Source organism: Chiloscyllium plagiosum, unplaced genomic scaffold, assembly GCF_037043375.1.
Source record: "Chiloscyllium plagiosum isolate Xiang-an unplaced genomic scaffold, Cpla_swu_hap1 HiC_scaffold_3, whole genome shotgun sequence".
Classification (NCBI taxonomy): Eukaryota; Metazoa; Chordata; class Chondrichthyes; order Orectolobiformes; family Hemiscylliidae; genus Chiloscyllium; species Chiloscyllium plagiosum.
In genome coordinates, this window is record NW_028270141.1 from 55,294,534 (window position 1) to 55,319,476 (window position 24,943).

General features: G+C 43.0%; 1 protein-coding gene across 3 annotated transcripts in view; it reads left to right on the forward strand.

Moving 5' to 3' along the window:
• col19a1 (collagen, type XIX, alpha 1) overlaps positions 1 to 24,943 on the forward strand; it is a 422,382-nt gene that overhangs the window by 363,676 nt on the left and 33,763 nt on the right. For all 3 annotated transcript variants that reach the window (XM_087979446.1, XM_087979452.1, XM_087979458.1), the window contains 5 exons: positions 250 to 303; positions 387 to 458; positions 2,593 to 2,628; positions 2,823 to 2,867; positions 16,513 to 16,674. In XM_087979446.1, coding sequence (XP_087835572.1) covers positions 250 to 303; positions 387 to 458; positions 2,593 to 2,628; positions 2,823 to 2,867; positions 16,513 to 16,674 — 369 coding nt within the window. The remainder of the gene's footprint in view (positions 1 to 249; positions 304 to 386; positions 459 to 2,592; positions 2,629 to 2,822; positions 2,868 to 16,512; positions 16,675 to 24,943) is intronic.

Genomic DNA, 24,943 nt, shown 5'->3' on the forward strand with positions numbered 1-24,943 from the left:
CAGAGAAGCATGGCAGGTACAAAGGACCAAATGGACTCCTTTTGCACTGCATCATTCCGTGATCTTATGAACACGATTTCATCAGAGCAACATCATTCATCAGTAATACAGCAACTGTAAGCAAACAGTAAATATTTTAGTTTATCACACTGAAGGCATTGTTTTTCAATTGCTACTTCATTCTAGTAATAAGTAGCTCCTCAATAGAAATATCTAACAACACTTGTTTTTATTCTTTCTTTATGAAAGGGGAAACCTGGTCTTCCTGGTCAGCCAGGGCCAATTGGTGCAACAGGCGAACCAGTGAGTTCAATTCATATTGTTATTTCTTTTCATATTATCCAACATTTAGAAAGTAAAGTTTCATTTTGCCTCTGTATTGGTAGGGATTGAAAGGGGATAGAGGACCATTGGGAGAAACTGGCTTTCCTGGACCAGAAGGACCCCCTGGTGCTCCAGTATGTATCAAACGGATTTCTTAATTAGGAATTTACTTGTCATAATGCATGTAGTGATACTCATAGGCTATAGATAACTATCTGCTCACTGATGGGTATGGAAATTCAATATATTATGTTTATTTCTGCTATTAGAAGCTTTTCCTTGGTTTTTCCTCTCATTTCCCTCATATTTATAATATAAGTGCTAAGTACTAAATTTTCTTTTCATTTACCATCTGCTTGTGGCAAATGTGGGTGCCAACTCAAGAATCATTTAGGGAAAAACTGAATCAGTATTATATTATGTTAAATCTTTTGGCTGTCTTTATCAGATAAGCTATAATTCACTGGGATCAGTAAGGTACGGTGATCCTGCACTCCACTACCCCAACATCCAGCCCAGATTCTTGCTATATAACAAGCTATATAAGCTAAGGAACAATATCTCTTCAGTAGATATCTCACAGAGAAGATTGTTTTGTCCTCCCTACCCCTCTCTGCCTCCGAACATTTAAAACACTCATTAAAACCTACCTTTTTGACTAAGTTTTTGATTGTTTGACCCTATAATTCCTAAAATGGTGTAGTGCCATACTTTCTTAGAATAATGCTGCTGTGTAACTGGCTGTCCTTGGTAAAAGGCTCAGTGACAGGATTTGCAGATCTGGAAGTGGCACTACCTGTACATCTGTCAAGGTTAGAATGGGCTTCTGAGAGGTTGGCTTGTTCCACCAACACTCTGTCTGATCACAAACTTAAAAAAACATCATTAGTTGTAAATGCAGTAAAATTCTCCCTTGAAGGAATAGCAGTTGAACGCAAGGACATTGCAATATTTCAAGAATGCATGTAAGTCTGTTTCAACTCATGATGAGGCTCGAGCTGCCTGTGCTGATCATCTAACACCTTATTGATTGTTGGGGAGGGTTTAAACCTGACCTACAATAGGACAAGGAACATGGTGAAGCATTAGAAAGAAACATCAAAATGCATAAAGGATTGGGAGTTGCATTTAAGACTTGAATACAGGAGTTGGGAGGTCATGTTGCGGCTGTACATGACATTGGTTAGGCCACTGTTGGAATATTGCATGCAATTCTGGTCTCCTTCCTATCAGAAAGATGTTGTGAAACTTGAAAGGGTTCAGAAAAGATTTACAAGGATGTTGCCAGGGTTGGAGGATTTATTTTATAGGAGAGGCTGAACAGGCTGAGGCTGTTTTCCCTGGAGCATCGGAGGCTGAGGGGTGACCTTATAGAGGTTTACAAAATTATGAGGGGCATGGATAGGATAAATAGGCAAAGTCTTTTCCCTGGGGTCGGGGAGTCCAGAACTAGAGGGCATAAGTTTAGGGTGAGAGGGGAAAGATATAAGAGAGACCTACGGGGCAACTTTATCGCACAGAGGGTGGTATATGTTTGGAATGAGCTGCCAGAGGAAGTGGTGGAGGCTGGTACAATTGCAACCTTTAAGAGGCATTTGGATGGGTATATGAATAGGAAGGGTTTCGAGGGATATGGGCCGGGTGCTGGCAGGTGGGACTAGATTGGGTTGGGATATCTGGTCGGCATTGATGGGTTGGACCGAAGGGTCTGTACATATCTATGACTCTATGACTCGCGTAAGAGATGAGGGTGTTAGACAAGTGGGAATACAATCATATATAAATTCAGTGTGCAGTGCATGAATGTTAACAAATAAAGCAGGGTAAAAGAAAGGTTGATAAGCTTCAGATACTCATAACTGCATGGGAAAGCAAGAACAATGAAACAGAAAAGTTTAATGTTAAATAGACATCATATTGATAATCCCAAATGTATGTGTGAGTTTGCTGAAAGAACATCTGAATTTGTACTTTTTTCTGAACTGTGACATATTCACAGCATTCAGTTAGATATATTGACTTTGAAATGCTCCTTCATAATTAGGAAGCGTCTTTCATGTATCTTCTCACAGTTATGCTGCTTGGGTCAGTGGTTGATCGTTTGGAGGGGATTCGGATATATATACCCTGTGCTTTATCATTGCAGTGGCTTTGGGCTTACGGGGCTGGAGCTAGTGTTGCACACAAAATTCATTCCTACTTTTATTAATGTCACCAGCCAGATTCATAGCTGTTCACGAGGTCTGTTTCCTTTTTATCTCCCAACAGGGGAAAACTGGAGGGCGTGGCTTCCCAGGTTCCCAGGTAAGCAAACCAGAAGAACACTCCAGGGTTCCTGATCATTTTCATTTTTTTGCTGCTCCGTCTTCTGTCTCTTCATGCCATATAAAGTGAATAGATTCCTGGTAGTAATTGTATAAGTTTTACAATTAACACTAACTGCTATTTGTACAGCATTAGACATTAGATAATACTTCATTTGTCTTATTTAATTGTAGGGTTCACCAGGGAACAAAGGAGACCGTGGACCCAAGGGTGAACGGGTAAGTTGTTGAGTAAAACATTATTCTTTTAAAAAAAACAAACATCAAGTTAGCTATGTCTTACGTGCTGATTGCCATCTGATACTCTACAGGGCAACATATGAGGACGCTTGGTGTAGGCAGGATCAGCTAGACAGTCCCGTCCTCAAAGTTCAATGACCTTTTCACACATACTCTTCAAGTTTAGATGCACAAAGCAGCCACTTGGTGGAGGGTTTATTTGGACACCTCTGGAGCTATGGCTCAAAGGAAATTATTGCTGTTAAGGAAGAAACATAAGGTGAAAATTGATGACAAAAAGGATAGTTTCCATATGTTAGACAATGTATTTATTTGCGAAAGGGTTAATTCTGAGAAGTACATGAAGTTCAACCCAGTATGATGCTGTCATAACATTTTGGGTGGAGGGATTGATCTCAATCTTGAAGGAAACTATGCACAGATCTACTGTCTTCTTATAGTCTTAGTCAAAAAAACTATGGTAGCAGTATAACTTGTACCTAATTATGATCATGCAATAAACTGCATCCTATTTAAGGCAAAAGCTTCTTCTGCTTAGACTATCCAGTGCTTTTCCTCTAACCTAATTGACAAAGCAGTCCCTGTAGATCCAATCGAAACGTGAATGTTGCAGCAAGGCTGTTTTATGGTGAGCAAGAGACCAGTTACCTCACACCAATATGGCAAGCAGTGGTGAGGGATTCATCACATGAAATGGTGAGTATTGACGAGAATTCATTAAACAAACCACACACCCAGCAACAAAGCCAAAACCAGACTGAGAAATTATTATAATGATTCTCTGATTCTATAAATAAGATTTGGTTGCACCTTTCTGCTAAGATAAAATGCAATGATGTAGTATTTACTGGGTGCATAGTTAAGATGTTGCTGGTGATAGAAAGTTGCAAAATGTTAAATGTAAATCCAGGTCAGAGATGGTGCAATATATCCCTGCCAAGGTTTATTACATACACAGTGACAGCGTGATATAGTCACTAAATAGTTTATTAGAAACACACTCACAGTGAGATATAGTTCCTCAGTGAAACAAAAATAAACCAAAAAACTGTGGATGAGGAAATCAGAAACAAAAACAAACATTGTTGGGAAAACTCAGTACGTCTGGCGGCATTTGTGGAAAGAAAACAAACTTAAAATTTCAGTTCCAGTGAACCTTTCTCAGAAGTATGAACTCAGGCCTACTGAGTTTTCCCAGCAATTTCTGTTATAGGTCCTCAGTGGTTTATTTGATATATACTCTCAGTGAGATGGATTGTCCTTCAGTAGTTTATTAGATATGCATTCACAGTAAAAGACAGTATTTCTTAGTGGTTTATTGGATACAGTCTTACAGTGAGATACAGTCCCTCAGTGATTTATTAGGCAGACACTCCTAGTGAGATATAAACTCTCACTGGTAGTTTAGTTAAAAATCACACAACACCATGTTATAATCAACAGGTTTATTTGGAAGCACAAGTTTTCAGGTTGCTGCTCCTTCACCACCTGATGAAGGAGCAGCACTCCGAAAGCTCGTGCTTCCAAATAAACCTGTTGGACTATAACCTGGTGTTGCATGATTTTTAACTTTGTACACCCCAATCCAACACTGGAACCTCCAAATCATGACTGGTATTTTAGATATACACTCTCAGTGATATTGTCCCTTAATGGTTTATAAGATTTATACATGCAATGAGAAATAGTTTCTCAGTAGTTTATTTGATATGAATTCACAGTAAGATATATTGACCCTCAGTAGTTACATAGATATACATCGATGTACAAGACATATATTCGTAGTGAAGTGTCGTCACTCAGTGATTTATTAGATCCACACTTGCAGTCAGATATTGTATCACTCAGTGGTTTCTACTCACAGTGAAACATAATTTCTCAGTGGTTCATTAAATAAAAACTTGCAGTGAAATATAGTCCCTCAGTGGTTCATTAAATTAGCACTCAAAATGAGATATGGTGCTCTGCAGTTTTTTTTTAAGTAGACAGTCGCAGCGAGATATGATCCCTCTTTGATCTATTAGATGCACACTGCAGTTAGATATAATGTTCCTCAGTGGTTTGGCAGGTACACAGTTCCAAAGAAATATAGTCACTCAGTGATTTATTCAATTTACCAGGGGAAGTACAATTCCTCTGTGACTTAGTAATTACACATTTGCAGTGAATACAATGGCATTTATTGTATTCACTCGAATGAGTGCAATGAAAGGTTTGTAATATCGCCCCTCAGTGCTATCTTAGGTACAGGGTACCTAGGTACAGATATTTTAAGTAATAGCGATTTTTGAGAAGATTTGTAGCTCAGGTTGATGATAAGATAAATGCGAGGTGCTGCATTTTGGGAAAGCAAATCTTAGCAGGACTTATACACTTATACAATCCTAGGGAGTGTTGCTGAACAAAGAGACCTTGGAGTGCAGGTTCATAGCTCCTTGAAAGTGGAGTCACAGGTAGATAGGATAGTGAAGAAGGCGTTTGGTATGCTTTCCTTTATTGGTCAGAGTTTTGAGTACAGGAGTTGGGAGGTCATGTTGCGGCTGTACAGGACATTGGTGAGACCATGTTGGAATATTGCGTGCAAATCTAGTCTCCTTCCTATCGGAAAGATGTTGTGAAACTTGAAAGGGTTCAGAAAAGATTTACAAGGATGTTGCCAGGGTTGGAGGATCTGAGCTATAGGGAGAGGCTGAACAGGCTGGGGCTGTTTTCCCTGAGCGTCGGAGGCTGAGGAGTGACCTTATAGAGGTTTACAAAATTATGAGGGGCATGGATAGGATAAATAGACAAAGTCTTTTCCCTGCATTCGGGGAGTCCAGAACTAGAGGGCATAGGTTTAGGGTGAGAGGGGAAAGATATAAAAGAGACCTAAGGGGCAACTTTTTCACGCAGAGGTGGTACGTGTATGGAATGAGCTGCCAGAGGATGTGGTGAAGGCTGGTACAATTGCAACATTTAAGAGACATTTGGATGGGTATATGAATAGGAAGGGTTTGGAGGGATATGGGATGGGTGCTGGCAGGTGGGACTAGATTGGGTTGGTATATCTGGTCGGCATGGACGGGTTGGACCAAAGGGTCTGTTTCCATGCTGTACATCTCTATGACTCTATGACTTGTAAGTTAGCTTGTTGAGCTTGAAGGTTTGTTTTCAGTTGTTTCATCATCATACTAGATAACATCATCAGTGAGAGTCACTGGTGGTATGTCCCACCTCTCTATTTATAGATCTTGGTTTCTTAATGTGGGTGATGTCATTTCCAGTTCTTTTTTTCAAGCGATGGTAGATAGTGTCCAAATCGATGTCTTTATTGGTGGAGTTCTGGTTAGAATGCCATGCTTCTAAGATTTCTCATGCGTGTCTTTGTTTTCCTGTCCTAGGATGTGTGTGTTGTCCCAGTCAAAGCAGTGTCCTTCTTTGTCTGTACGTATGGAAATTAATGATAGTGGGTCATGTCTTTTGGTGGCCAGTTGGGGTTCATGTATCTTGATGGCAAGTTTCTTACCAGCATTTGGCGATAGACCTGACCCCACAGCTATTAAACAGAATCTCATCCATTTTAACAGCACTGAAAAAATCAGGAGAATTAAACAGGACAAATTTTCAAAACATGAAACCAGATGGATCCAACACACCACGCTTCTATGGTTTACCAAAAATACACAAACCAGGGGCCCCCTCAGACCCATTGTCTCCCTACCTGGTACACCAACTACAGACTAGCTAAAAATCTCCACCAAAAACTAAAAGACCTAATGAAGATTCACACTACTCCATTCACTCCACCCAAGAATTCCTGAACACCATCAAAGATACCAAGGTAGAAGAGGACGAAGTAATGGTCTCCTTTGATGCTACAGCCCTTTTCACATCAATTAACATTAACCTGGCCATAAAAACACTGGCATCACTACTAGGAAAACCAGGACCACAAACTTCATCAGCAAAGATAACATCCTCAAGCTAATGGACCTGCTTCACCACCCATTTCACATTCAATAACAAAACCTACAAACAAGTCAACAGAACACCTATGGGATCACCAATATCAGGACTCATAGCGGAAGCAGTAATGCAGAGACTTAAACAAGCTGCCCTCCCATCTATCCAACCCAAACTTTGGGTCTTCTACGTAGATGACACTTTTGTCATCACAAAACGGAACAAATTAGAGGAAACCATCAACAATACAAAAGAAGAGGAGAACAACAACAGACTCCCATTTCTAGACATGCCAGTTGAACATACAGTTAACAGAGAGCTTCAAACCAGTGTCTACAGAAAAACAACACACATGGACCAAATGTTTAACTTCAGAAGCAACCATCTCAACACCCACAAACGGAGTTGCATCAAGACATTATTTCAACGAGCTACATTATACTGCAGCACCCAAGAACTACAAAAAGCAGAAGAAAAATATTTATACATTTTCAATAAAAACAGGTATCCAATAAACAAAATCCACCAGTTCCTCAGAAACAACCCCAAACAAGCAGACACAACACAACCAAAAATTGTAACCGCATTACCTTACATCAAAGACATATCAGAAATGACTTCCAGGCTACTCAGACCACTTGGCATCATGGTAACACACAACCCTACCAACACACTTAAACAGCGACTGTTGAACCTGACGGATCCAATAAATACCACCAAATAAAAAATGTTATTTTCAAGATACCATGCAAGAACTGTAAAAAAGCACTACATCAGACAAACTGGCAGGACGCTTGTCACCAGGATACATGAACACCAACTGGCCACCAAAAAAATGACTCACTATCACTGGTTTCTATACGTACAGACAAAGAAGGACACCATTTTGACTGGGACAATACACACGCACCTCCTAGAACAGGTGAAACAAAGACACGCATGACAATTCTTAGAGGCATGGTATTCTAACCAGAATTCCATCAATAAACACATTGATTTAGACCCTATCAACCTTCTCTTGAAAAAAAGAACTGGAAATGACATTACCTACCTTAAGAAACCAAGACCTATATTTAGAAAAGTGGGACATAGTACCAGCGTTTTACCAGAGACTCTTACTGATCATGTTGCCTAGTATGGTGATGAAATGTCTGAAAACAAACCTTCAAGCTCAGCAAGCTAACTTACATACTTATACTTTACTTTGAGATAGTAAAAAAATAGGGCTAGCATTGGAATACAGAGTTTAAGTTGTCCAGAATGAAAATAAGAAGTGTCTTTAAAGTACGCAAGTTATATGCCATTTCCACTGATATGTGCATGCCAGGTTTCAGAACATGAGGCCTCACTGCCTTCACGCGCTGGCCTTGCCTCCAGAACTTGTTCCTCCAGCCAGCCCGTGCTCACTCTGCTGCCGCTCCAGATCCAGCCATGATTCAGCTCCCAGCTCGGCCCGTGCTCACTCTGCTCCCATTCTGGGTCCAGCAGTGACTCAACTCCCAGCTTGGCCCGTGCTCACTCTGCTCCCATTCTGGGTCCAGCAGTTACTCAACTCCCAGCTCGGCCCGTGCTCACTCTCCTCCCATTTTGGGTCCAGCAGTGACTCAGCTCCCAGCTCGGCCCGTGCTCACTCAGCTCCCATTCTGGGTACTGCAGTGACTCAGTTCCGAGCTCAGCCCGCGCTCACTCTGCTCCCATTCCGGGTCCAGCAGTGACTCAACTCCCAGCTCAGCCCACGTTTGCTCTGCTCCTGCTCCTTGGTGGGTTGAGGGGGGGGACCGAAAACTGCAGCCAGAGGAAAAAGAGGAAAGAAAGAGGAAAAAGACCTAGTGAGCAGAGGAGCTCCAGCTAGAGTATCTTACTCTGTTGCCATCTTAACCAGAACTATAGTGTTTCACAATGGTTTATTAGATATGCATTCAGAGTGAAGAATGGTGTCTCTTAATAGTCTATCAGATACACGCTTACAGTGAGAGATAATGTCTCAGTGGTGTATTAGATACATATATTGTCGTGAAATTGTTTGACTCTCCATGTTTTATTAGATATATTCTTGCAATAAGTTGTAGTGTCCCTCAGAGGTTTCTTTGATGTATAGTCACGTCAAGATATAGTCCTTAAATTACTTATTAGAGTTTCACAAGCAGTGATATACATTGCCTCGCAATGCTTTATTAGATAAATACTTGCAGTGAGATATAGTCTCTCAGATGTTTGTTCAGTGGACACTCTCACTGAGATATCTGAAACTCTTGTTCTTCTCTGTCAGCCAGGACTCCCTGATTGGACCAGATTAACAGCCCCAAGCAGGAAACTCATATTCTATGATGTCCACCTGGCTGACGTGATTACAATTATTACATCCCTTCCCCTCTAAGTCTAAAGACATAGGCTTTTTTTTTTCTGTTGGATCTCCTCCTGCAACGTTTCAGCACCAGGCCAGGTTCCTCCAATTCTGCCTCTGATATGACATACATCGCACAACACATCATCTCCTGCCCCAGAGCAACTTGGAAGAATTTTGTTCTCTTCTTTCAGCTGCAAAGGCATTGGGACAATGACATCCATCATATCCATCTTAGATTCTGAGATGTCTTCAATGCTTATTGGAAATGGAGAAGCTACAGCGTTTGGAATAGTTGAAAAGCTGTCAATGAGCCAGGCATGTTTTGTGTCTGTACCGCTTGTGTGTTTGCAGATTTCATATGGTCCACATGCTTGTTCAGGACTGTCACACATATCTCAATTTATATGTCACTGGACCTGACCTCATGTCAACCATGCTTCATACCCATACAGGGCCATTCCCATGGTTTCTACACCAAACTTCATCGCTGGAATAAACTGCCCTTCTTGCTTAGCAGAATATTATGTTTGGCATTGGTATTCCTAATGGCATTTCACGCTCCCCTCAAGGTTTAGGATGATTAGATTTAACCCAGTGTTGAGTCTTCTCCCCATTAGCATCTCTGCTGGAGCTCTCCTTGTAGTTGCATGAGTGATGGTCCTATAATCAAATAGGAATTGGGACAGTTTTGTATCTAGTGAAGCTGAAAATGTGATGCTGGAAAAGCGCAGCAGGTCAGGCAGCATCCAGGGAACAGGAGAATCGACGTTTCGGGCATAAGCCCTTCTTCAGGAAAGCTGTGAAGCTGTAGGCCGTTTCTTTAAGCCTTCCTTCAAAGTTTGGGCTGCACTTTCTGCCAGACCATTGGATGGTGGATGGTATGCAGCTGACCTTATATCAACTATCATTCAGCTTTAGGAAATTCTCAGATTTCCTGCTGGTAAGTGATGGCCCATTACCCGTGACCAACACTTGCAGGAATCCATGTATTGCAAACGATGTGTGCAGTTTTTCTATCTTCAACCCCATATTTGACAAATGAACTCAATGCACGTCCCACCATTTTGAATGTGCCCCAACAGCGATTAAGAATATTGAGCCTATGAAAGGACCTGCATACTCAACATACTGTCATCCAGGGTTTATTGGGCCATTCCCATGGATGTGGGGGAGCTGCTGGCAGTAGTCTTTGTTCTTTTTGGCACTCTTGAAGTTTCCCCACCAACACAGCTATGTGTGCATGCAGTCCTGGCCTCCAATCCTGGAAACCCCGGGATGATCCTGGTGGAGTTCAGCCAGTATCTAGCGCTGACCTTTTTTATGGACAATCACTGTTGCTCACCATTATAATGTGCTGTCCACTATTGTGATCTGGTCTCTCCAGGTTCCAAAAGGCTTCAATTTGGTTGTAACGGCCCTTTGGTTTCCCTCCATCACCACCAGCTGTTGCCAGAACTAGATCTTCCTCCATCCAAAGTCTGATATTGTCAGCTGTGACCGGAGGTGTGTCCAGAAAATTTAAAACCATGGACAGACTCTTCCAGTGGTGGTTCTATTTGTGGTGTATCTGCCAACACTACGTGGCCATCCAGATAATATTCCAACTTGTAATTATAATCACTTACAACAGCCTTCTACGAGGTCTACTTAAAGAAGGTCTGACCTCTTTAAGTCGATCTCACAGGGATTTGTAGTCCATTATTATTACAAATTTAGATCTGCAAAGAACTTTCTGACTCAAAATATGACTCCCAAATCCTCTTTCTCTATCTAGATGTATTTATGCTCTGCATTAACCAAAGTCCTGGATGCATACACGATAGGGCGTTCCTCTCCATTGGGCCGCCCATGAGTAAATGCTGTAACATTAGGGGAGGAATCATATTTCACTACCAGATCTCACTTGGGACCACAGTGTGCCAACACCTCTAAGGATGGTAGCTGTTTGTTCACTTTCCTGAAAGCTATAACTTGGGAACATAACCATTTTCAAGGCTTATATCCAGCTTTGTGAAGAGCAACCCCTCTGCCAGCTTTGCATATAAGTCCTCTGTGTGAGGAATTGGGTATTTATCCAACTATGAAAAGTGGTTTACCACTTATTTAAAATCCCCACAAAGGCAAATCAACCAATTAGGCTTCACAATTAGTACAAACAGTGGTGCCCATTCCACAAACTGGACTCGTTTGATGATTCCTAAACATTCCACTCTTCTGATTTGATCATCGAATGACCATAAATCATAGAATCCTACAGTGTGCACAGACAGGCCATTTGACTGATCGAATCGACGCTAACTCTCTGAAGAGCAACCCACCCAGTCCCTTGCTTTATCCCTGTAATACCACATTTCCATGGCCAATCCACCTAACCTGCACATCTTTGGACTGTGGGATGAAACCAAAACACCCAAAGGAAACGCACATAGACAGTCACTTGAAGATGGAATCGAACCTGGATACCTGACGGGCCTTGCAGAATCATGCAATTGTTTCCTGATCAACATGCAAGGTGATCTTGGCTCCTTTGATAATACCTAGAGATTCCTGAAAAACGTCCATGTGTTTAGTGAGGAATTCACTCAGGCAGCCATTTTCTAATCAAAAAATGTTGAGCTACTCTTAGTGAATCTTTCTCAACCAATTTTGCTACACTAAGCCTTTTACTACAATCAGTGGTATCTGAACCAGCTGCTTCTCATAAAGACCAGAACTGAAGTTATACCCTTAATTTGTAAAGGTTCACCAGTAAAGGTTATCATTCTAGCCAAGGTCTTGTGTAAACTTTAGGGTTAGGGTCCGGTGCGAATTTTGCCAAAGACTGGTTCTGCAATTACTAAAATGGCTGCACCAGTATAGCCCTCCATTAGAACTGGGTGATCATTTAACCAGACTTTTAATTTTATTCATTCTCATTTGAATGTTGCTAAACAATTTAACTGTTCCAAACCAGATGTAAGCGAACTTTCCAGGATGTGCACTCTCCTGAATACCATTCTATGAGTTCTCTTCCTCAGTTTAGGTCTGTGGAAATCTTTTGCTGTCTGAAATCTGCATACCAGCAGTAGGTACAATGCCTTGCTGGCCCAGATCCTGAAGAAAATTTTAACCATTTGGCCAAGGCTTGGCTTTGCTTTCGGGTTTTGCTGTGGGCTGATCTAGAGTCCTCCATTCAGGATATGGCCTGAGTGAGGCTATGCAATTGTCTTCAGTCAAGTGGTGTTTCCCAAGCTCAGTCAGCCTGGTGAGTGTGTCCATCTCCATCAGAACACTCTGTAATTCATATACTCCCCTTGCCACATTTTCAAATGGTAAAGCCAGTTGTAGTGCCTGTTTGGCATCCAGCTGGACTTCAGCTAGTATGTGCTTTGTATGGTTACATCATTAATCGGTTAAATCATAGCTACATGCATCTGCCAGTCACCTTAACTTAATCAAAATTCCTGATACAATTTCCCAGATTCTCAAATTGCTGAGTAAAACTGATAGTGTCTCAGAATTGGAGGAGGTTTTGCGGTCATATTATTCCTGAACTAAATCCATCAACTCTTGAAAGGTTTTAGTATCACATGCCTCAGGGAATCTAAGCCTCCTAATAATCAAAAAAGCTTCAGATCCACAAGCTGTCAGAAGAATTACTTGTTGCTTTTCATAAATGTCATTTACCGAGAAAAAGTAATGCATTCTTACCACATACTGGGCCCAGGCTTCAATGGCAGGATCGAACATGTCAAGCTTCCTAAATAATAGAATGATGCCAGAAAAGCTTAGCCCCAACTCAAAGATGACTGTTCTGGGTGCATTTCTTCTGGGGTATGCTTATCTCTTGTCGCTACTGTTATTGCTTCACAGAGGCCAGTATTCCGTTGCCAAGTCACCCTTCATTTACATGTGGAAAGTCCTTGACACTGATCCTGGTCCCTCAAAACCACCTCTCAAAGTGAACAGGACGTCTGACACTCCTGTTCTTAGCTGACTTGATTTGTTTGGATTTGATTTGAATTATTGTCATGTGTACAAGTACACTAAAATGCTTTGTTTGCGAGCAGTACAGGCAGATCATTGTCAGCAAGGATATACAGATCAGAGGGTGAGAAAAACATTTGGACAGCGTAAGGCATACAGGTTCCACCGCACAGAACGTGTGCTAGGCAATATCAACATTAAGGAGGAGAAAGTGAGGATTGCAGATGCTGGAGCTTTATCAGAGTCCAGAGTGTGTTGCTGGGAAAGCATTGCAGGTCAGGTAGCATCCGAGGAGCAGGAGAATTGACTTTTCAGGCATAAGCTCTTCATCAGGAATGAGACTCATGGGCCAGGAGGTGGTGCTGGGGGGACGGTAGCTGAGAAAGTGATAGATGGATGAAGGTGAGGGAGAAGGTGATAAGTGAGGGGGTGTATGGCATGATGGACAGGTCCTGAGGGCACTGCCATGTTGGAGGCTTGGGACTGGGATAATGTGTGGGGGGGGGGGGATGAGGAAGCTGTTGAAATCCACGCTTATCCCGTGTGGTTGTAGGGTCCCAAGGTGGAATATGACGTGTTCTTCCTCCAGGCATTGGGTAGTAACGGTTGGCGGTGGAGGAGGCCCAGCACATGCATGTCCTTGAGGGAAAGGGAAGGGGAGTTGAAGTGTTTAGCCACGGGGTGGTGGGGTTGGTGGGTGTGGGTGTCCGAGAGATATTCTCTGAAACCATCCACAAGAAGGCGTCCTGTCTCCCTGATGTAGAGGAGACCACACCGGATGCGATGGATGCAATAAATGACATTGGTAGGGGCACAGGTAAATTTCTGATAGATGTGGAAGGATCCCTTGGGGCCTTGGATGGAAGGCTTTGCACTTCCTGCGGTGGCAGGGTAAGATTCCAGGAGTGGGGTGTGGGCTAATGGGGGGGGGCGTGGACCTAATGAGGGAGTCGCGGAGGGAATGGTTTCTCTGGAAGGCTGATGGGGTAGGGAGGGAAATATATCTTTGGTGGTTGGGTCTGTTTGGAGGTGGCGGAAGTGGCGGAGGATGATGCAATGTATGTGGAGGTTGGTGAGGTGGAGGGTGAGGACCAGGACGGGGGTGGGGGGTGGTGGCTTCTGTCCTTGTTGTGTTGGGAGGTGTGGGGTTCAAGGGCACACAAATTCTTATGGTCCTGGGCAGAGCAGTGGCTGTACCAGACCATTATACAGCCAGACAGTATGCTTTCCATAATGTATCTGTAAAAGTTAATGAGGGTCCTTATGAACATGCCAAATTTCCTGAACCACCTAAGGGAGAAGAGGGGTTGTTGTTCCTTCTTGACCTTCGCATCAGTGTGAGAATTCCAGGTCAGATTGTCAGTTATCATCACTCCTAGGAACTTGATGCTCTCAATCCTTTCAACCTCCATTCTGTTGGTGTAGATGGGAGAATGTTCTCCTCCTTTCTTTCTGACATCAATAATCAGTTTTTTAGTTTTACTGACATTGGCAGAGAGGTTATTATCATAGCACCATATCACCAAGGCCTCTATCTCCTTCCTGTATTCTGATCAACATCTCTTGGTGCTCAGACATGGTGACCCTGGTCAGCCATTGCTTCCCAGACCTGGAATACCTCAAAGTAAAATGCCATCTCTACTACCTGCCATGCTAGTTCACATCCACCATCCTGACAGAAGTCTACATACCACCCTATGCGGATGTGAAGAATGTCCTGGATGAAATTTACACCGCCACAAACACTCTGGCCTTATTCATCATGGCTGGCCAATTCAACCAAGCCAACTCAAGTGTTTGCTGTCAAAATACCACCAACACATCTCCTGCCCCACAATAAGATCGAACATCCTAGACCACTGCTACACAACTGTGAAAGACTATGTTAGCCAGGAGTCCCTGATTGGACCAGATTAACTGTTCCAATCAGGGACCTCATATTTTATGGGGTCCACTTGGCTGACCTCAGCACAATTGGTACAGCCCATATTAGATATACACACACAATGAGATATAGTCCATCAGGTGTTTTTTTATTTAGTCACTGTAAGGTGTAGTGTCCTTAGAGGTTTATTAGATGCACATTGGCTATGAGATTTAGTCCTTCAATGCTTTAATAGCTACAGACTCACAGTTAGATATAGTCCGTCAGTGATTTATTAGATCCGCACTTGCTGTGAGATCCAGTGTTGCTCATTGATTTGTCAAATATACACTTGCATTGAGATATTGTCCCTCAGTGGCTTATATATTTCCAGTATAACATCGAATATTCCTTATCAGGAATGGACCATAACTGTTCCTCAGTTTCTGTTTGGTTTCACTCTTGGCAGAACTGAAAATATAAAACTAAATATAAGATAGCCAATACGGAAGAAAATAGAAAATTCAAGGAAAATATCTATATACAGAGAGTAATAAGAATGTGAAACTCCCTTCCACTTTGGATGTGTGATGCAAATGATGTAGTGACAAGGGGAAGCAATAAACAAGAGATTTAATTATTGGATAGATACCCAGTAAAAACCACTTAACCTGTTTTTGTGTGGTAAGTTCGATGTAATTTGTATGTTTATGCCACCAAATGAAATAAAAGATTTTGTATAGGGTTTTTCTCATACAAAATGCAGCTCTTTCACTAAGATGGCTATATTTATTGAGTGACTTGACATCTCTAAGACTGAGGAAGATTTGAGGTCAGGATTTTGTGATATGCTGTTGAGTAAAGTGGGTAAAGGGAGTTAAGTTTCAATTCAACAATCAGTTGAAAATATGGAAGGGACTTGAGGGGCTGAATGGTCTCCACCCATCCTTGTGGACCTTGCTAAAAGTAGTCATGCCTAGATTTTGAGTGAGGACAGGTTGGGGTTGGCCTGCAGTTCACCAACAAGTTGAGTATGCACTTGTTCTCTGGGACTCTGATGAAAGACACTTGAGTGAGCAGTAGACCTCAGAAAATCTCAACACCTCATGGAGACAATGAAGAAGAAAGATTGAACTGTCCATGTGAATAGCAGTGATTCAAATCACAGGCATACTTTTTGCATCATGAGTTCAACTCAAACCAACCCGAGGACAATTCTTAGAAAAGGGACAGAAACAAAATAATTTCATTAATAGTTGAGTTATGGATTTGCAAATTTGAAATTTGAGACATGCTTGTAAATGCTGGGAATTTACTGGTGTAGTTTCCTTTGTAAGTTTGCTTTTCTTCCTGACCCCAAAGAAATTCTGAGGCTCTTTAAAATTCAATGTTTCTTTGAATACTTCCTCATGACTGGTTTAAACTTCTTTCCACAATACCAACTATTTCTGTAACATCTTGTCTTCAATGAATATTGAGGTGTCTTAATTTTTCTGTTTGGACAGGGAGATCCAGGAATACTGGGAGATAGAGGTCCTCAGGGTGAAAGAGGAAGACCAGGTTATCCAGGACCTCGGGGAGAGAAAGGAATAATTGGGCCGTCTGGACCAATTGGGCCAATGGGAAAAGAGGGACTTCCAGGACTTCATGGGCCCCCAGGTATTCCGGTAAGAGTAATATCACATAAATAAGTTGCCATGTCAATTACACAATATCTTCAAATCAAAACTCTTTGCATATCCACAAGTCGAATGACGTCATTTTTTAAGTGGGGCATGAGTGTCACTGGCTGGCCGCACATTTAATCCCCATCCCTGGTTTTCCTTGAAAAGGTGATGGTGAGTTGTTTTTTGAACCACTGTAGTATGTCCATAATATCCTCAAGGAGGTCATTCCAGAAATTTTATCCAGCAGCAGTGATAGAACAGTGATATATTTCCAAGGCAGGATGATGATTGGCTTGAAAGAGACCTTGCAAGTAGTATTGTTCCCATGTATCTGCTGCCCTTATCCTTCGAGGTGGAAATGGTCATGGTTTAGAAGGTCCAGTCCAATGAACTTTGCTGAATATCTGCAGCACATCCTATAAATAGTACACATTGTTGTTATGAGTGTTGGTGGTGGAGGGAATGGATGCTTGTGGATATGGTGCCAATCGGTCTGCTTTGACTTTAATGGTGTTGAGTATTGTTGGAGCTGCACCCATGCAGGCAAGAAGTATTCCATCACACCTCTGATTTTGGTCTTGTAACAGATTATAACTCATTGAATGTCAAGGAATGGTTGCCAAATTGTCTCTTATTGGAAATGGTCATTTTTTAGCATTTGTCTGGCCTGCATGTTACTTGCCACTTGTCAGCTCAAGTCTGGATATTGTCCAGATCTTGTTAGACTTGAACATAGACTTCCTCAGTTTCTGAAGAGTTGCAAATGGTGCTGAACTCTATGGTGGAGGGATGATCATTAATGAAGCAACTGAAGATGTTGGGCCTCAGACATTATCCTGCATGTGCCTAGATGAAGGATAGTGAGGGAAATGTGAAGTATAACACACTGCTCCTAAGCAGCATGTGAAGAAGAGCCACGCAAGGAAGAAGGAACAAAGGAGCTTCCAAAGCTACATCCATGGCACACAAAGATAATACATCGCACAGACACAATTATAATAGCTAAACAGTCTCTCAGAACATACTGTTTGTGCTGTAAATTCCAATACCATTAAATGTAAAATGATTTGCCAAGATTTTCCAAAAGCTATATTAAAACTATGTGCTACTTTTCAAGGCAATATTTTAGTCTCACTAACAGCTCTCAAAGTTTGGAAGTTCATCCCTCCAACACACATACAATCCAACCACATACACAAGACTCATTGTTGGAAACAAGAAAAAGAGAATGGTGCAAAAGGAAGATCAATGAGCATGCAGTTATCCCAACCCGAACCAGGACAAAGCACCAGAGTTCAAGATTTTCATGTAAACATACAGGCTTTTGGAAAGATTTGACGTTGTTGTGTCTAGCCTGGGTCCTACAACACTGCCCTCGATCTCTTCATCTCCAACTGCGGCTGCAACATTGACTGCCTCAACCTGTCCAACCTTCTCACCCACTCAAACCTCTTACTCTCACAATGCACAGCCCTCCATTCCCTTCACTCTAACCCCAACCTCACCATCAAACCAGCAGACAAGTGGGGGTGGGGGGGGGGCAGGGGTTGCATAGTGGTAGTTTGTCACACCAAACTCTACACTACTGAAGCCAGGTACCAACTCACGGACACCTCCTCCTACTGCCCCCTTGAACATGACCTCACCTCCCATCACCAACCGTCATCTCCCAGACCATCCACAACCTCATTACCTCAGCGAATCTCCCACCTACAGCCTCCAACTTCATAGTGCGGGAACCCCACACCACCCGGTTCTACTTTCTACCCAAACTTCACAGATGTGACTGCCATGGTCGACCCATCATCTCAGCCTGCTCCTGCCCCATCAAACTTATCTCTGCATTCCTTGACACTGTTCTGTCCCCCTTGGTCCAGGATCTCCCCACATAAGTTCAGGAGACCACCCACGCTCTCCATGACTTTCATTTCCCCGGCCCCCAATGCTTCATTTTCCCCATGGACATCGTGTCCCTGTACACTTCCATCCGCCACAACAGAGGCCTCCAAGCCCTCAATTCCTTGCTCTCCTGCCGACTGAACAAATACCCTTCCACTCATTCGATTGGCTGAACTGGACCACACCCTCAACAATTTCTCCTTCGAATCCTCCCACTTTCTCCAGACCAAAAGGGTAAGCATGGGCACCCACATGGGCCCCAGCTATGCCTACCTCTTCATCAGGTGTGTGGAACTGTCCATCAGCCACAGCTATACCAACACCACTCCCCATCTTTTTCTCTGCTACATCGATGACTGTATTGGCGCCAACTCGTGATCCCACAAGGAGGTTGAACAGTTCATCAACTTCACGAACACCTTCCACCCTGACCTCAAGTTCACCTGGACCATCTCGGACACATTCCTCTCCTTCCTGGACCTCTCCATTTCCATTTCCTGTGAACAACTCAACATGGACATACACTTCAAACTGACCAACTCCCACAGCTACCTGGACTACACATCCTTCCACCTTGCCTCTTGCAAAAATGGTATCCCTTACTCCCAATTCCTTTGCCTCCACCGCATCTGCTCCCAAGGGGACCAATTCCACCATAGCACATTCCTAATTGCCTCCTCCTTCAAGGACTGCAATTTTCCCTCCCATGTGGTCAACGATGCCCTCCAATGCATCTCCTCCACTTCTTGCACCTCCGCCCTTGAACCCCACCCCTCTAATTGCAACACGGACAGAACCCTCATGGTCCTCACCTTCCACTCCACCAAACTCTACATACAATGCATTTCTGCCACCTACAAACAGACCCCACTACCAGGGATATATTTCCCTCCCCACCCCTATCTGAATTTCACAGAAACCATTCCCTCCCCAACTCCCTTGTTAGGTTCATGACCCCACCCAACCCACCCTCCACTCCCGGCACCTTCCCTTGACACCACAAAACCTGCTCCCACACCTCCCCCCCTCACCTCCATCCAAGGCCCCAAAGGATCCTTCCAGTTCCAATAGAGATTTACCTGTACTTGCATACACGTCATTTACTGTGCCTGTTGCCCTTGATGCAGTCACCTCTACATTGAGGAGACAGGACACCAACATGTGGAACATTTCAGAGAACATCTCTGGGACACACGCACCAATCAACCCAACTGCCCTGTGGCAGAATACTTCAACTTCCCCTCCCACTCTGCCAAGGACATGCAAGTCTTTGGCCTCCTCCACAGCCAAACTCTAGCCACCTGACACCTGGAGGAAGAACGCCACATCTTACACCTTGGGACTCTCCAGCCACATAGCATCAATGTTGATATCACCAGTTTCCTCATTTCCCATACCCTCATCTTATCCCAGATCGAATCCTCTAACTTGGCACCACCCTCTTGAACTGTCCTATCTGTCTATCTCCTTTCCACCCTATTCACTCCACCCTCCTCTCTGACCTATCACCATCACCCCTCACCATCTATCAATCGCATTCCCAGCTACTTTCCCCCAGATCCATCCCCTTCCCATTTATCTCTACACCCTCCCTCCCCTTCTGCCAGCCCCCGCCCCCCCATTCCTGATGAAGAGCTTATGCTCGAAACGTTGCTACTCCTGCTCTTCAGATGCTGCCTGACCAGCTGTGCTTTTCCAGCATCACACTTTTTGATTCTGATCTCCAGCATCTACAGTTCTCACGTTCTCCTCGTTGATATATTATTCGCCTAATGTACCTGAACTGACAGCATTAAATTGGGCACTGTAGGATTTCAGTAAGAAGGTTCACATCACCTGTTCAGGTAAAGTGAGGGGTGGACAAGAATTTATGTTGCTCACTAAGAATTTCATGGTCAAGGCTTCTCTCCAATAATGCTAGGAACATTACAAAATAATGTTGAGCAGCAGAAATCAGATATAAAGCTGGGAGGGCATTTACATTGAACGACAATGAATTCTCCCTCGCTGAGCAAGAAAGGAGTTAAATATTCTATAGGATCCCTTTATGACTGTCCTCTCCCCTTCTCAGTGACCTTCTACAGCAGGTTAGCCTCCAAGATCTGTGTTCCTCCAATTCTGGCCACATGCACAAATTGATTTGGCATTGAACTGCAATGCCTTCAGCTTCTTGTCTCCTCAACTCGAGATTCCTTTCCAAACCTCTCTGCCTCCTTGCTCTGCACTGTTCCTTTATAGGCTATTTGCTTTGACTAAGCTTTTGGGCCCATTCCTTAAAGTATGCTTTTGTGATAGATGTTGAATTTTCCTCCATAATAACTCCCCAAAAGCCACTTTACTACAGCTAAAAGGTCCCAGATAAATGTCAGTTGTTGTAACTTAGAAAGCAAAACTGTGAGGCTCAATGAAGGATAATGTCAGGATGGCAAAAGCAATATATTTAAATAAGTGTAATTAACAGGTTGTATCACATTGGTGAGATTTAGAAATTGGATAAGGAATAGTTCTATAAACCTGACTGGCATAGTAACTGAATGGCTGCTGTCTTTATTTTGCTTCAGACTTCACAGTTTAAAAGGAAGAAAAATACAGGGAGGCATAAGGATTACAAATTAAGATACATAAAGCATTATATAATAAGTAACATTTTACTCGAAAGCCCATTGTAGTGGAGTCAGACAAGTTTCCGAGCATAAATGGTTTGCATTCAGTTATTTTTAAAAACATTAGTGAGTGCCTTAGTTATAATCATCCCAAGCTTGCAAGCTTTGTTATTTATGCCCGTGAATGTAAAGGTAGGAAATATTAAGCAAGGTTCAAACCCCATATCCATAGATCAATGGGAAAAGTTCCAAGGTTCCACATACAAGGAGTGCTCAAAACACAATTCACTTCCATTGATAAACCTTTACCCCTTAAAAAGCAACATTTTGCTCCATCCAAAAGGAATTGCAGTTTAGCAGGACAATAGTTCGATAACAGGTCCCTATTTTATATGCTTTGGAACTAACACTTGACCCTTCAGCAGCCTCTTGATCTCTTCGAACATTTGACAGTCAATGCTATGATATGAAATAGGGTTGTTAATAATTCTCGCTCATCATCTTTTCTGTCATTCTGGGAAATCCTAATAATCCTCATTCAGAACCCTATCAGCTTGTGTCTGCTGTAGCAGCTACCAAAGAACAAAGAACATTACAGTGCAGAAACAAGTCCTTCAGCCCTCCAAACCTGCACTGGTCCAGATCTTCCATCTAAACCTGCCGTCTGTTTTCTAAGGATCTGTATCCCTTTGCTCCCTGCCCATTCATGTATCTGTCTAGATACATCTTAAATGACGCTATCATTCCTGCACCAACTACCTCCGCTGGCAACGCGTTCCAGGCACCCACCACCCTCTGCATAAAGAACTTTCCACATAATCACTCCTAAACTTTTCCCCTCTCACTTTGAACTCGTGACCCCTAGTAATTGAGTCCTCCATTCTGGGATAAAGTTTCTTGCTATCCACCCTGTGTACACCTCTCATGATTTTACAGGCCTCAATCAGGTCCACCCTCAACCACCTTCTTTCCAATGAAAATAATCCTAATCTACTCAACCTCTCCTCCTCATAGCTAGCACCCTGCATATCAGGCAACACCCTAGTGAACCTCCTCTGTACCCTCTCCAAAGCATCCACATCATTTTGGTAATGTGGCAAACAGATCTGTACACAGCATTCCAAATGTGGCTGAACCAAAGTCTTATACAATTATAACATGACCTGCCAACTCTTGTAATCAATAGCCCTTCCGATGAAGGAAAGCATGCCATATGCCTTCTTGGCCACTCTACTGACCTGTGTTGCCACCTTCAGGGAACAATGGACCTGAATATTCAGATTTCTCTGCACATCAAATTTTCCCAGGACTTTTCCATTTACTGTATAGTTCACTCTGGAATTGCATCTGCCAAAATGCATCATCTCGCATTTTTCCGGATTGAACTCCATCTGCCATTTCTCTGCCCATCTCTCCAATCTATCTGTATTCAGCTGTAATCTCTGACAGTCCCCTTCAATATCTGGTGCTCCACCAATCTTAGTGTCATCTGCAAACTTGCTAATGAGGCAACCTACACCTTCCTTCAAATCATTTATGTATATCACAAACAACAGTTGTCCCAGCACAGATCCATGTGGGACACCACTGGTCACAGGTCTCTATTTTGAGAAGCTCCCTTCCACTACTACTCTCTGTCTCCTGTTACCCAACCAGTTCTTTATCCATCTAGCTAGAACATCCTAGACCCCATTCAGCTTCACCTTCTTCATCAGCCTACCATGGGGAACCTTAGCAAATGCCTTACTAAAATCCATGTTGATGCCATCTACATTCCTTCCCTCTTCAATAACCTTTGCCACTGTCATGGAAATTAAATCGACTTGACTCAATAATTAGCAAGAGCAAAGAAAGGGTCTTTATTAAAAATCCTACAGGATTTTTGACTCATTATACTAAGACAGATGCCTCAATGCAAAGAGTACTGAAACATTATACAAACGCCTGCCTTATAGCGTTCCTTATCACACTCTCAAGGGCAAAGGCTGGGGAAACTCAAGTTGTTATCTTCTCATCCCCTGGTCCTAGACATAACAGTTCTAGAGCTTTCGCTGAGTTCGACTATCACACGGTCGAGTTGAATGTTTACAGAATTCAAACAGAGATAAGCTAACTGCAAACCTTCATCAAAGCATCGTTTACAAAGCTCAGTACAGCATTGATTTAAAGAAAAGCATTCTCTTTCAAATTTCACAGTAAATGGATCATTTTCCATTACAGTCACCTCTTCAAAGAATTCTATTAGGTTGTAAGACATGACCTTCCCTGCACAAAACACGCTGTCTATCACTGATAAGCCCATTTTCTTCCAAATGGGTATATATCCTATCCCTTAGTATCTTCTCCAGTAGCTTCCCTACCACTGACATCAGGCTCGCATGTCTTAAATTACCTGGATTAGCCCTTCTACCCTTCTTAAACAAAGAGACAACATTCGCAATTCTCCAGTCCTCTGGGACCTCCCCCGTTTTCAAGGATGCTACAAAGACATCTGTTAAAGCCCCACCTATTTCTTATCTCACTTCCCTCAGTAACCTGCAATAGATCTCATCCAGTCCTGGGGACTTGTCCACCTTAATGCCTTTTACAATACACAACACTTACTCCCTCCTTATGCTGATGTGACCTAGAATAATCAAAGATCCATCCCTAACCTCAAAATCCACCACGTCCCTCTCCTCACTGAATATCAATGTAAAGTACTCATTAAAACTTCTCTGACTCCACGCATATCTTTCATGTTTGAGACAAAAAAGACTGCAGATGCTGGAATCCAAGTAGACAGGCAGGAGGCTGGACACACCAGCAAGCCAGGCAGCATCAGGAGGTGGAGAAGTCAATGTTTCAGGTATAAACCTTCTTCAGGATTGGGAGTGGGTGTGAGGGGAGCTTCAGTTAAAGGGGGGTGGGGGTGGGAGAGGATTTTGGGTGGGGAGAAGGACTAAGTGATGGGGTAGTAATAAATGAACACAGATGGAGGGTACGGCTTGGTTGGCCAATGGGAGGAATGAATTTGGTTGATAGCTGGAAAGAAGAGTCACTAGAGGAATGAAAGGGTGGAAGAGTGGCTAGAAAAGGAGTCAGGGGAAAGGGAAGGAGGTTTGTTTGAAATTGGAGAATTCAGTGTTGAGTCCTCTGGGCTGTAGGATGCCCAAGCTGAAGATGAGGTGTTGTTTCTCCAATTTGTGGTGTGGTTCATTGTGGCAATGGAGGAGAACGAGGATGGTTATGTTGGTAAGGGAATGTGAAGGGGAATTAAAATTTGGCAGTGAATGGGAGGTCAGGTCAACCCCTGATGGCCAAGCTGAGATGCTCAGCGAAATGTGCCCTTAGTTTACATTTGGTCTCATCGATGTAGAGAAGACCACATCGGGAGAACCGGATACAGAAAACTAGGTTTGAGGAGAGGCAGTTGAACCCCTGTCTCACCTGGAAGGCTGTTTGGAGCCTTGGATGAAAGTGAGAGGGGTGGTGTGCAGATAGATTTTACATCTTTTACGGTTGCAGGAAAAGGTACCAGGGGTTCAGGGGTGTTGGTGGGGAGAGTGGTGCAAACCAAGAATTGGTGAAGGGAGCGGTCCTTGCGGAAGGCAGAGAGGAGTGGGGAGGGGAAGATGCTGTTGGTGGTGGGGTCTTGATGCAAGTGTTTAAGGATGATATGCTGGATGCGGAGATTTGTGAGATGGCAGATGAGGACAAGGGGGACCCTGTCTTTGTTGTATTTGGAGTGGGGGGGTTGCATTAGAGTAGTGGAGCAGGGAATGGAG